The sequence below is a fragment of the Sceloporus occidentalis genome, unplaced genomic scaffold, assembly GCF_023333645.1.
Source record: "Sceloporus occidentalis isolate IW3139 unplaced genomic scaffold, rSceOcc1.0.p SCAF_4, whole genome shotgun sequence".
Taxonomy (NCBI): Eukaryota; Metazoa; Chordata; class Lepidosauria; order Squamata; family Phrynosomatidae; genus Sceloporus; species Sceloporus occidentalis.
Genome location: NW_028316984.1, coordinates 20570840 through 20584033, shown reverse-complemented (window position 1 = coordinate 20584033; position 13194 = coordinate 20570840). Strand labels below are relative to the sequence as shown.

General features: G+C 40.7%; 1 protein-coding gene across 4 annotated transcripts in view; it reads right to left on the bottom strand.

Moving 5' to 3' along the window:
* Positions 1-579: 579 nt before the first annotated feature.
* The window catches only part of LOC149313571 (ras-associated and pleckstrin homology domains-containing protein 1-like), a 77579-nt gene continuing 64964 nt past the window's right edge, over positions 580-13194 (bottom strand). For all 4 annotated transcript variants that reach the window (XM_089519345.1, XM_089519347.1, XM_089519346.1 and 1 more), the window contains 5 exons: positions 12811-12921; positions 12232-12330; positions 10061-10181; positions 9442-9587; positions 580-8196 (listed from right to left, as the gene is read on the bottom strand). In XM_089519345.1, the coding sequence (XP_089375471.1) occupies positions 6262-8196; positions 9442-9587; positions 10061-10181; positions 12232-12330; positions 12811-12921 (2412 nt within the window). In that variant the 3' untranslated portion in view covers positions 580-6261. The remainder of the gene's footprint in view (positions 8197-9441; positions 9588-10060; positions 10182-12231; positions 12331-12810; positions 12922-13194) is intronic.

Below are 13194 nucleotides of genomic sequence, written 5' to 3'. Positions count from 1 at the left end.
CAACTTGGAAGGCACACAACAATAACAAATGTACTCTTCCAAGAAGAGAGTAATTTGTTTGCTCAAAGAATGGCTATGTCTGAAGAGAGATCAGAATTTGCAGCCACCTGTGCATTCTTAAAATGGTAGAGGAACCCCCTAGTGCCAATCTCTAGGTTTCTTGTGCTATTGGGTTCTTGTGCCATTAAGAACCCAAGCCCTCCCTCCAGTCTATCTCCCCTGATCCAGGCCTCGGAGGTAGAGAAGAACTGCTGGCCCTCATCCCCTTCCCCACCACCACTCCCTTCTCCTTCTGTGTTGCATCTTTCTAGATTGTAAGCCTGAGGGCAGCGAACCGTCCAGTTAAAAAGATTGTATGTACAGCGCTGTGTAAATTTACAGCACTTTATAAATAAAGGTTAATAATAATAATAATTGTGGGTAAAAAGGTGCTGCTGGTGATTAGTGTTCAGTATGGAAATACACTGCTAGATTGTGGGATAAACATCAAAGCGCAAACAAAAATCCTAGATAGAAGAGCATATTTTTGCCAAGTGCATCCTGGCAGTTTACACCACAGTACCACAGATAAATGTAACTATATCTTTATTAACTTGTGCATATTCCATTGTATAATGATTTCTGAGTACTTTGTCATGAATGCGTTTTGTATTCTCCCATGCTTTAAAAAAGTATATTTATACATATTTATAGAATATTTATATAGAACAAACCTCTTCTCAACCATAAGTTATCATCACTTGCAATGCGCGTTGCTTTCTTTCTTAAAGGGAAAGGAGATGGGGAAGGCAGTCCCATTCAAAGATGTGCAATTTTTTTTCCTGGAAAGCAGTAAACATGAATGTATTTACAGCACTTTAGCACAAATCTGCTGCACAGACAAAGATCATTGCTGACACATGGGTGTCGTACATGTGTATCATCAATTACAAGGATCACCACCATTGATTCTACCAATGGCTGCGAAACAAAGCTAATGTTCTTTCCCACAATTTACAATCCTAAAGATTTACAATTACAAAATAGGTAAAGCAGGAAAAAGCAGACAAATGACTCCATCCATTTTCTGAAGGTAAAGTACATAGTGGGTAGCATAATAAGCTACAGCACAAAGTGAATAATAGATAATTTTACAGGAGACCTTCCACATTCAAACAAAGGCAACACACAAACTACTCAAAGCTGTTCCCCCTATTTTTGTAGTGTGGCCTGCGCTTGTAGCAAGGCTGCAAATAAGCATTGTAAGAAAAGTACTACAGCTGTCTTGTTTTTCTTTGGTAGACCAAGGGAGTCCAAACTACTTTGGGGCTGCCTTATTCATCATTGAGAGGATATGTATGTAGGGGCCCCCAAAGAGCAAAGCCAAGGTCAGCTGTGCACATAGTGTGTCTGACATTAGCTTTTTACTACAGAAATGCTGCAGTATTCATCCACTCATTCTAAAAGCAACCATAAGAAGTAGCCCCATCAACAGTGTGTAAGGCAAGTAGCATATGAGGCAGGTGGTCTGTGGCAGCTGCCGAAGGCTGTTCATGGGAATCCTTAACTTCCTTCAGAAGGGGCTTGTGTGGCAGTGACAAGAGCCCACAAGAAAGGGATTCAAAACTGGGTTTTGGCAGTGTGAAGTACCTGCTCCATACGCACTTGTAGCATCCTGCTGTACTGACACGGGTTACTCTATAAGAGTGGGCTTTGAGTGTCAGGAAGATAGGGTTTTTTTTTAACCCCATAGGTAGGTGGGTGGAAGGATCATAGCAGCAACTAGCCTGATGAAGGGATGGACCATTCCCATCAAAGAATCAGGCCTCAAATGAATCCCTTAAATGAAATTCATAACTAGAAGTGTTTAGTATGCATTACGTAAGTATTTTAAATACTCAACAGTGCTTGGAACGGCAATTAGATTAGTAAGCTCCTTATAATGGATGGAGAAATGCAGCCTGTGGGCTGCATGTGCCCCCCCCCCCCAAATGCCTTCCATTTGATTCCGAAAGTTTTTGGATTTTTAGGAAAAATTAACATGCCTTCACACTCCCTACAAGTGTGAGGGTCCACATTCCTTGTTTTAGGCTTAGGGAGTAGGGAGATTTATTTATTTTTTAAGAAACGGCAGTAGGCCTTCTCAGAGGACACAGGGGAATTTTGAGAAAATAGACAAAGCTGACAGAAATTGTGAGTAATAAAGGGATGTGCAGCTCACTTATGTTAGGTAGTTTCTGATGCCTGCTTTGCATCTTAAATGGAATGAGTTTTCGATGAAAATTTTGCTTCTGTATATCCAAATGGAGAAATGACAGATTAGGAAGTAATTACGGAAAGCAAATGCACTGTGGTTAAATAGCAGGCACAAGGGATGAAAGCAGTTGGGGGTTGATCCTAATTCCCCTATTCCCTGCTGTTCAACAATTGCCTGCTTGACTCTTTGCCAATTCCCTGCTTAAATATAAGGTGTCATTTGGTCATGTGCTATAACCGTTTTCAACTTTGAGGGAAGGAAAACTTTTAAATGATCCGCTTTTCATTATTTTACAAAAGCAACTATCCATGTAGATAGACTCCACAAGTCTACAGACTCCATCTGTTTTACACCTCTGTTATTAACAAGCCAGAATGATTGCAGTGTGGAAAACAACATTTTGAATATACGCACCTGCAAAATGCGGGGACGCAACCAAAAGTTTGAGTTTAAACCGAACCATGATACTCTAGCTTGTAACTATGTTTTCTTTCCCCCCCAAAATGAAACCCAATTTATTACTTTAAATATAAAAAACAAAACGTTTGGCAGAAATGTGTAGTGCCCTTTTTGCAACTATACAAAAAACTACTTGGATGTGTGGTTGGTTAGCCAGTATATCAATTAATGAAATTATTACAGAAGTGGAAAACTAGAGGTAACATTTACATTTCAGGTTACTGAAGTTAAGGTGGGTATGAATTCAGCTGTTAGTCAGAACAATTGTGAAGTCTAGTTTTCAGGACTCATCTACATTTAACTCATTCAATGCTAATTAAATATTTTTAATTTTGAGGTGAGAGGTTTTTTAAAAAGTATGCCTCATTTCCAGGAACAGATCACAACATTCAAGGAGATTTGCAATGAAACTGCAGCCACAAGGCATTGAAAAACTCAGTTAGGAATGAGTATGAATACATAAATAGTTTTACAAAATAGAAAATAGAGGCATTGTGAAAGAAATGACAGTAATCACTATGCTATTGTCAGGGAACATCTTTAGGTGCAAAGGCAACCAATCTATAAGAAATGCAACAATTCTATTCTCATGATTTGAAAAGATGGCAATTTGTATGTGAATGAATTGCCCTACTGTGGTTGAATGCTCCTCACGTACATTACAGGCCATTTGTAGTTTTTGAAATAAGGTTAGTAGAAAAGACAATGACAAAAATGATAAAGGATCAATCAGTACCAGGGTGTATTGGTAAAATAAATAGATAAATATTAATGCATAAACTCACCTGGAAAGTTTGGAGGACCAGGAAAAAAATCTGGGAAGTCACACATTAAAATGCCTCAGAAGACACCTTATTGATTAAGAAGATGCCTTCCTGACCCAGCGGTTGCTTTTTGCTTCGTGGGGCAAATTCCATGTCAGAGAAACATTGCCTTGCAACCACAACTGGGCCACAGATACTCATGTTCCACACCTGTTAAATCATTGCAAGTGATATTTTATCCATGCAAATATTGGTCAGTTTTGCCAACATGGGGGAACTAAAGTTGCCCAAAGACACCTGTTCAAAATAACCAACAACATACAAAATAAGGAAGCCAACAGACTGGTGTAGTTGTTCCAGAGCTGTCCTACACGCTTCTCCCCCCCTGGCCTGTGCACCTGGCTTGCAAGGCTGCTATCTGGCCTCTTCTTCACATTGCCCCAATGATATCTTCATTCTTGGGTCCAGCATTTGGTCCAAGCAGCAGTAGGAACAAAGTCAGAGCACCAATGCATTACCAATGGAAAACAACCGTATTCTTGTTGTAAGGCATTAGCAAGATAACGTCAAACATGCTAAAATGCAGTAATGCAAATGGTTAAGGACACTTTATAAGCACAAAAATAGAAGAAACAAAACTCTAAACAATTCAAAAGATACAAAAAAGTGCCTTCCAACAGCAGTGCTTTAAAAATGCACACAATGGTATATTCTTATTGCTCAAGTAAACTATTCCACAAGAGGATAATTTAAGCCCAGGGCACATTTGGGGAAGGAGATCAGCATCAGATGACACAGCACCAAGCCTTTCCTGCTTTTAAAACTCTTCCGGTCCAAGTTGTACCAAGGCAGGTATGTCTGAATTTTCTTTTTTGCTAGGGCAAAATGTTTCCTGTTGGAAAACCTTTTTCTTCATAAATACAAATGGGTCAGGGTGGACAGTTTGTCTGAATGACTAAGCCCAATATATAACTCCCGCTATCTTAATACTTCAAAATGTGCGGATAAACTGCGCTAACTGCAATACTCACCACTCCAGTTTGGACACAATTCTCTTTCAACTAATCAATGTTTAAAGTACAGAACAAACAGAATGTCCTTCCTCCCCGACAGACAGATACACCTTCACAGCATAAACAATATGCAGTTTACGATAAATGTCTCACAGTAGTCAATATGCAGAATTTTACCACCTACGTATTGTATTGCACTGCGTATACAGTACTTAGTGTTTTAGATCTAGGAATTCTTCATCTAAGGAAAATACATGGTAAAAATACACTTCCAAAGTTAGCATTCCTCTTATACCACAGACCCTTAGTATGAAGCACTGTTTTACACTGAAACCCAACCAATCAGAAATGGCAGAAGCTAAGGCATCCCCTACTGTCTAGCTTTCACACTGAGTTTTTACCAGTACCTGGTGTATGAGAAATGCATCATTATTTCTAGTGCCTTCCCCCCCAGATGTTTCCTGGGTCAATAAAGCAATTTCTCCCGTATCTGCTTTGCCTTCTTTCCTCTGCCACCTTTCAGCTTTTTAACTGGTGAATGCTTAATAAATGCTCCCCTTTCTGTAAGCAGCTGAAGAAATCAGGGTGGTAGTTGCATGTACACTTAGATTAAACCTTAACTTGAAAAGATGCATGTGCAATGGCCATATGTAAGCTGGCACACTGGCAATCTGAGGAATGCCAACTGTCAACCTAACTTAACAGAATCTGCTGTCAGATATGCCATCAGCACATCCAGAATTCTTTCAATTGGAGCTGGCAGATACACCATTTCCATTTAAATGCAAAAGACACCCACAAGTACATAAAAAAATTTAAAAATAAAAAACAGCCAAGAATAATGGGTATTTGTTTTATATGATCCTGCCAAAGTAGACCCCACTGAGTACATTAAAAGTTACTCCCTATAAGCATGACTAGATTGCAGTCGTACAGCCAATTCCTATGCTTTTATGCAGAGGAAAGACCTGTGTTCAGTGGGGCCCAAGTGTGCACAGGATTAATAAACAACAAGTCAATTGTTAGGTATTTTAATTCCATACGCTCTCTTCTTAACCCTTTTCTATTGTCCAAATATATTCCACTGCAGCGCCACTGTACAGCATTTTTTTTCTATTTACGGACCTAAATCTCAGTAGTATTACAAACCAGAATGTTTTGGTAGATTGTGTATGTATTTTTCAATCAGTTGACAATGTACAGAGACTGGCATAATCTGTCAGCATTGTATACCCGTCAGCAACTGCCAATAAAGGTCTTTGCCAATTTAAAGTGCCCCCTAATATCTTCATTTTTCAAAGGTAAAGGTTTTTTCTAGTTAAGATACACAATCCAAGTTCTCGTAATATATATATATATATATATATATATCAGTTGACTGAAACAATAAATACAGATGTACAAAAGCATTCTGGTTATCCCCTATAACTGCAACAAAATATTTCACAATATATTATATACCTACATTTATAATACATGCACCAACATGTCTCACGCTGACAGACAACAGTTGTTTTCCTAAACTGAAGGAAAAAAGAAGTGTTAAAGAGTTTGGTCCAATCCATACGAAGGATTTTAAAACCAAAACATTTCAGCCTACCCCTCATCTGGATAGACCAAATACAGACAGTAAACCCTTTTTGAATTGATTCTGGAAGTAAATGTTGTCATCATAGCTACCATGAACAGCACTTTTTATATGTGACTGTGGATATTAGACAAGGAGTCACAATGCAAGACCTGTTGATTGTAGCGTCTGCCAGAAGCCAACGTGTATCACACTGTCTTATCACCAGTCTCTTGACAGTTTAGTGTTTTGATCTCTCTTTGGAGGTGCTGGAGGTGGGCCCCTCCGTAAAGTTGCATAGCCTGATATATGACTACCTCCAAAATTGCTGGTCTTCTGCTTATCTGTGAGAAGTTCAGGCGGGGGTGGGGGCAAAGCCATGTCATCCATAGTCGCCGTTGGCTCTGCTCTCGATATCCGGGCAGAAGAGAGGGAGCCGTGGCGGGTGATGGATTTGCGCTGCAGAGTCCTGTTCAGGTCAGCCAGGAAGCCAGGCTGAACACTAAGGCCGGACTTGGGTGAGGTGGGCACTTGTGGGGCGGCTGCAGTCACCTGTGATTCCGCCATCTCTGCCTGTGTGAGTCGGGTGCTGTCATTACGTTTGGGACGGGTTGGTGGGGGAGCTTTTTTCGCAGAGGATTTAGACCAGGGCTGAGGCTGGGGATTGACAACAGCAACTTTTGGAGAGGTACTGCCTGAAAATACAGCTGGAATCTCTACGGGTGGTAAAGGAAGATCTATTTCAGGAGGAGGTGGGGGAAAGTCTGAATCTGATGGAGGCGAAGGAAACTCTTCTACAGCACCTTTCCCAGGTCCTCCTACGGCAGGTGCTTTTGCTGAAATCCCTGCTTGCTGAAGTGCTATAGGCAGACTGAGCTTTCCTGGCTTTGGAGGCGCTGCAGGAGGAGTTGAAGACTCCTTGGCAGGAGACCCTGAAGGCTCTGGTGGATGTGCAAATTTGCTAACCAGGCTGTCCACAGAAGGTCTCTTAGATTCATGGTACTCTGCCGAGCTGTTAGACTTTATGCTGGAATTGCGCTGAGGAGTAGGGGGTGGTTTCTTTCCACCAGGACTGGATGTCTTACCAGCTTTTTTGACAGGAGAACCTGCTGTCTTATCTGGGGTGGGAGATACTACTAGTGGAGAAGGAGAAGGTGGAGGTGGAAACACCAGGGTACTTTCAGGGGGAGGAGGAGGAAAGTCAGGAGAAGGGGCAGAAGTGGGCTGCCATTTTGGTTTGGCTTTCACTGCTGGAGGAGATGGTGGTGGCACACTCAGAGGGGCTGGCTTTAAAGGCTGGGGCTCTGAGACTGGCAAGGGAGGAGGAGGAAACTGACTGGCTATTTGCTTCACAACTGATGGCACAGGGGATTGTGGAGAAGGAGGAAGCTTACTGGAGTAGTTCTGCTGCTTGGGCAAAGTGGGTGGTGGAGTAGGGCCTAGAGGAACAGGAGACAATGGCGCCGGGGGTGTGGTGAAACTTGGCTGCTTCTTTACTGCTGAAGGAGCAGGAGCTGGGGGTGTGGGATGAGTCACTATAGGAGAGGCAGCTTTTGTGCTGTTTTGGGTAGGCAGAGACATGGCAGGCTTGGGAGGAGCCTGTGGAGGTGGGGGTGCAGGCATTGGGGGTGGAGGTGGTGGTAGTGGCGGTGAAGCAGCAGGCTGGTGAACACTATGATGAACCTGGTGGATTTTGAGAGGTGGGGCTGGAGGGGGTAGTGGTGTGAACTGTGGTACTGATGGGTTGGAGGGCAATGGCTTCATGAGCTGTGCCATGGCTGACCCTGGAGTAGGTGGTGGCGGTGGGGGTGGGGGTGGAGGGACCACTCCATTGGGAGGTATGAGGTTCTGAGGTTTTCCTGGTGGTGGGAGTGGTGTCGCTTGCTGCATCATAAGGGGAGGTTTATAGAGAAGACCACCATGTTGAGCAGCATTTTGTAATCTTGTAATAGTGCTGTACTTCACAAACACGGTTGCCGACCCACCTCCAGATGACACAGACTGGCTAGGGAGAGGGGGCGGAGGGGGTGGTGGAGGTGGAGGGGGTGGAAGGGGTGGGGATGGCTGGGATGCTGTATATGGGGCAGCTGTTTTAGCCTGTGGGGACAAAGGTGGGGCAAGTGAAATAAAGGGTCGGTTCATCGAGTCCATTCTAGCCTGGAAGAAGGAAGAGAAAAATATATTCAAAAATATATTTATGGCAAAATATATTAATTATTATTATTTATGGAAAGCTTGTCTGAACATGCATAGTTAGAGTGCCGTATTAAATATTGAATAAAAAGTGTCATACAACTCATAGATAAGTGTGGCTATGTGGTAGGCTGAAAAACCATGTGTAACAATTTCTGCATAGTCATAATTCTGCTACAGAGGACTTGATATGACAGAGTTTGCCCCTTAGCTTTTAAAACTTTAATCCTTCTCAACTGTAGAAGAAAAGAAAAATAAGAACTAATGTATCATCAGTGGAACACATAAATAAAGATGATCAGTATAGAGGAAAAGTATAGGTGAAAACTCTCATGACTTTCATATTGTGCTGGAAAGGCGGTCATGGCATGCATGATACTGTTCATGGGGAACAGCAAGAGGTCAAACAGAACACAAAATACTGGTAAGTCTTGGTCAAGATACTAAGGTAATTTAATTTTTAACATCATATTAACATATAATCTTGGAGCACAAAATGAGACAATTCTATGGTTTATGAATGCCTTGCCCTCCTTATGCAGTTCTTTGTAGCTCTGATTCAGATTACGCATACTACTGCAGAGAGTAAGCATCTGAAATTCAGCAAACCACAGCACTGTTTTAATTTTTTTCCACTCTGGGAAGAATTTTCCAGTAACCTATGCTAAAGGAGAACTAGAACAGATTAATAATAAACGTGGGGATGCATAACACTGTTAAATTAGGCAATTAGAGACTCAGACACTTGTGCACTAACCATCGTGTTTAAAGATTAGGTCTCGGGGGGGGGGGGGAGTTAGTCTGCTTGATTTTGGTTGCACCATTCACCCAGGTTAATAGGTCGAACAAGGCCCTGACCTTAACTCTAGCCCTGCTTAAGCCATCACTGCAGTGGAGCTCTCAGCTGATCCAGGTTTTGCGTTTGCCACACGAGACTGAGGCAACAGGAAAAACAAGAACAAAACACAGCATGAACCACAAGGGAGCAAGTGACAAGGTAACCAAGGGGGTGACAGGAAGCCACCGTTTCAGCAACGGCACATTCTCAGAACGTATGAAACTTTTATCGTTTCACACTTAGTCTTGCAAGGGAGAACTCTGGCTTCCTTGTTTGCAAGAATCAAGATTTGCAAGCAAGGCTGAATTTTACAATAGCAAAAACGAACATCCTGCAAAAACCATCAAGTAATGCCAACTGCATATACTTACACTTATCCTACCAGACTCTTCCAACTGAGTACCACGTTTCCAGGCCTCTGAAAAGATTGAACTAACAATACTTTGGGAACGGACGTGTCCTGTTTGGCTGTCTGAAAGTCCGCTGTCTGATTGATTAGAGTGATTGGACTGAGATTCTGTTGAAAGTGCAAAATAAAAACCCAAAAACATGTTTGGCATCTTTGTTCAAAAAGGAACTGACAGAAATCAATTGATATTTTAATTCTGAAAGAGCACTTCCACATCCTTCTATGGTTGTGGAATAAATAAGCAACAGTGGTACAGTCTAGCACTTCCCTGATAATTGGATTGGTGTCTTAACAAGGTGAGAAAAGACACACTTCATTAAAGAATAAACCTGTCTTACCTTGATGGTTACACATGTCATTACCTAAACAAGCTCTAAGTGCAATCTCTCTTTAACCCACTTCTTTTCTGTCTGACAACCAGTTTATTTCATTTCTGAATTTAGACTATAAATATCATTTTCAGGTTTCCAAAGGAGATGGACAGATGAAAATGCATATTTTGTTACAAGTAACCTAATCAAAGCTTTAAAACATTGCATTTAGACATACCACTGTGTATTTTAAGGCTTATTGGGACTCACCTGGCAAGCTAGATGAGCTGGATCCTGACTTAATACTAGAGCTGGACAGGGATGTCCAGTCATATGCTGATTCTGTCCTCTTCAGAGCTTCTTGATAGTTCACATACAGTTGCTTTCCATACTGAATAAAAAAATCAGGCAGTGTCAATACTTTTAGAGTAAGTATTTCCCACTTGCATCATCCAACTCACACCCTCCTAAATAACCTTTAATTTCAGAACAACAAACCTGACAGACCTTGGATTGCAAAGAATAACTGGTGGAAATGTAATGTAAAAATTGGAGTCTTGATTTTCCAAGTCATTATTGAGCTATCTGTAAAGTTAAAACAGATGCTTGCCTTGTGGACTTACAGCAGTAACTATTTGGGCAGATACACCACAAGTGCTACAGGGTTAAAATGGACACCTTTTTGCAACGTGCTGTTTCTAGACAGCCTTTCTTTTAACACTGTGGGTGACAAATTTCCAGATACTCTTCTTTAATCTTTGTTGCTTGTGCAGAACACAATCAATGACAGTGCTTCAATATTGACTACGATGATAAAATAGAAGCCTACATATGCCCACAAATAAAGATTTCTGGCATGGAATTTAGAAAGAGGGACACTGTTATTGATTAGCTGACTAATATTACAAAGTAGGAATATGACACTTTTAAATGTAAAAATCTGGAATTTCTTTCTTTTTTAAAAATAAAATTTATTCAAAATATATCATACAAAATATTACAATCATAAGACAATGGTATAAAGAATTTCAAATCAATGAAAATCCTTCTTATTTCTTAATATGTGAGATTATTGTTGTTGTTAATATTCCACCATTTTCCCCAGCTCAGGACTCAAGGTGGATTACAACAGTTAAAGCAAACTTAGCTAAAAATTCACAATATATCCATGTTTAAAATGTAATTAAACTATCAAAAAAATAAAAGCTATTAAAAGCAAGCAAAAAAGATCGCATTCAAGCAGAAGACCACATAAGCACCCATCTTTCTCTTCACTTCCTCTTCTTCTACAGGCCCTGCATCCTAGCCCTCCAAATATCATCCAGGAAGATGGGAGCCACATAATGTGGGATATGTTGCTGCACCCACTATTTTCTGCAGTGGTGGGAGTGTGTGTTCCTGTGAGGCATAAGGCTATGTTACTGGCAGGGCCTTCCATGTCAGACAGGCTTTTGCTGAGGAGCCAGACTAAAGATGCCAAACAGCTACTGGGAAGCAGCTGTGGGGTGGTGGTGATACTGGCGGAGGATCTATCAGAGACAACAACAGGATCACCATAGCTAACACTTGTTAGTACTGTGCAGCATGGCAAAGCCTCTTTTTGAAGGTCTTTTACCATGAAAACCCTATGATGGGACAATCTAAAATGAAGTAAGAGATAGTTCCAAAAGATGACAGTCGCATGGCACTCCACAAGCTACTGGGACCTATTCTGGGCAGCAAAAGACCCAATGAATCCAGTTGTTTCTACCCATGTGATTCAATGGTACTGAGTTACATATTATAAACTTGCTGTATTCTTTGCAGACAAAAATTACTCATTTTTAAGTAAGACCGGTAGCTTTCAATATGCATATATTAGATGCCCCGAATATGTTTGACAAAGTTCAACTAAAGAAAGCATACTGAATCCCATGACATAAATGAACAGAATCTGTTTCAATGGATATTCTTCACCATTGTTTCAGGTTCTGTAAATCACCATTTGCAAAGGCCTATGTCCCACCCAGAGTGGAGAAGTTTAGGGTAGAGGAGCGGGGTTCATTGTTGACATGGTTGAACCACTCAGCACCAAATCTGTCTGCTCAGTCATAAAACTCTGCTTGTCTTCTGCACTTTTCTCATTACTTTTCTGGCTCTCAGTAGTTCCTTGCTTTAATTTACAGCATTTTCTTTAAGCACTTGGCATGGATAGGACCAAAACCACAAACTATTGTTTTAATTGATTTTATAACTGGACATTTGCTTGGTCGTCGATATATGGAAGTACTGGTATTCCCTCGGTCCGTATTTGAAAGGATGACTTCAAGTAAGCCTTCCTGCCATCACTGTTTACACTTTCCTTCTCTTATGATAGATAAAATTTATAAAAACATCTGATCCAGGGGGAATGCCCAATCACAAAATTTTGTGAAAAGAATAGAAAAGACGTAAGGACATACCTTAGCAATACGGATGCCATTTACCCATTGATGAAGGGTTCTTATATCATCACAACACAAATATTTAATATACTGGGATTTCTTCTGAATTTGGGGGTGCTGAAAAAAAACCAGTTTATCTACTTAGTTCCAACTGGATTAAAAACAACTTTAATATTCCAAATTTAAGAGCCTTTCAAGGGAGGCAGAACAATCATATTCAGAAGCAGTTCTACAGTCTGAATACCACTACATTTTCTGATCTAATATGTCAATAAAAGTTGATATACTTTACACAGGCACATTAAAGATACTGAAGGAAAACGACTTCAAAAAATGGTTAGGAATTTTCCCCTTTCCCTCTTACAATTTTTTAAAAAAAGGCATCTGTGCTCAGGCTGCTTTTAAGGAGGCACTTCCTAATCAATTCAAGATAACTGATACAACCTGAAACATGCAATGCTAAAAGAGATCCATGGTTACATTCAATAAGATGGGCCTTACAGTCAATACAGATACAAGTTGTATTCCATTATCAATTTTCATAGCTCTTTTCCTTTGCGCATCCATTCATTTTTGATATTGGTACACTGAAATTACCTTTAGTACTAGACAATAGTCTGTCGGGGCTTTATATTTGTTCCGATAGTCTTGCCCGTAGTAAACATTTACATGGTCTAGCTGAAGAAAACATACAAGATCTCGTGAGACCTATAAATAGAAACATATTTGATCAGGACAAAAAAAAAGGATAAAACAAGCATTTTACCATTACCCTTGGTGCTGAACACTGATGTGCCACTTCTAAGAAGCTAGTTTCAGACAGAAACCTCAGGCCAAATAAGGTAATCTGTGACCATAAATCTTAAGAGCCAGACTGAATTGCTGGTTTTGATCTACACTCCCTTGTGTTGGCTCTATACTCCGATAGCACCAGGACCATCTTTTTGATTGAAACCTACCTGTACCTTGAGGTTGGCAACA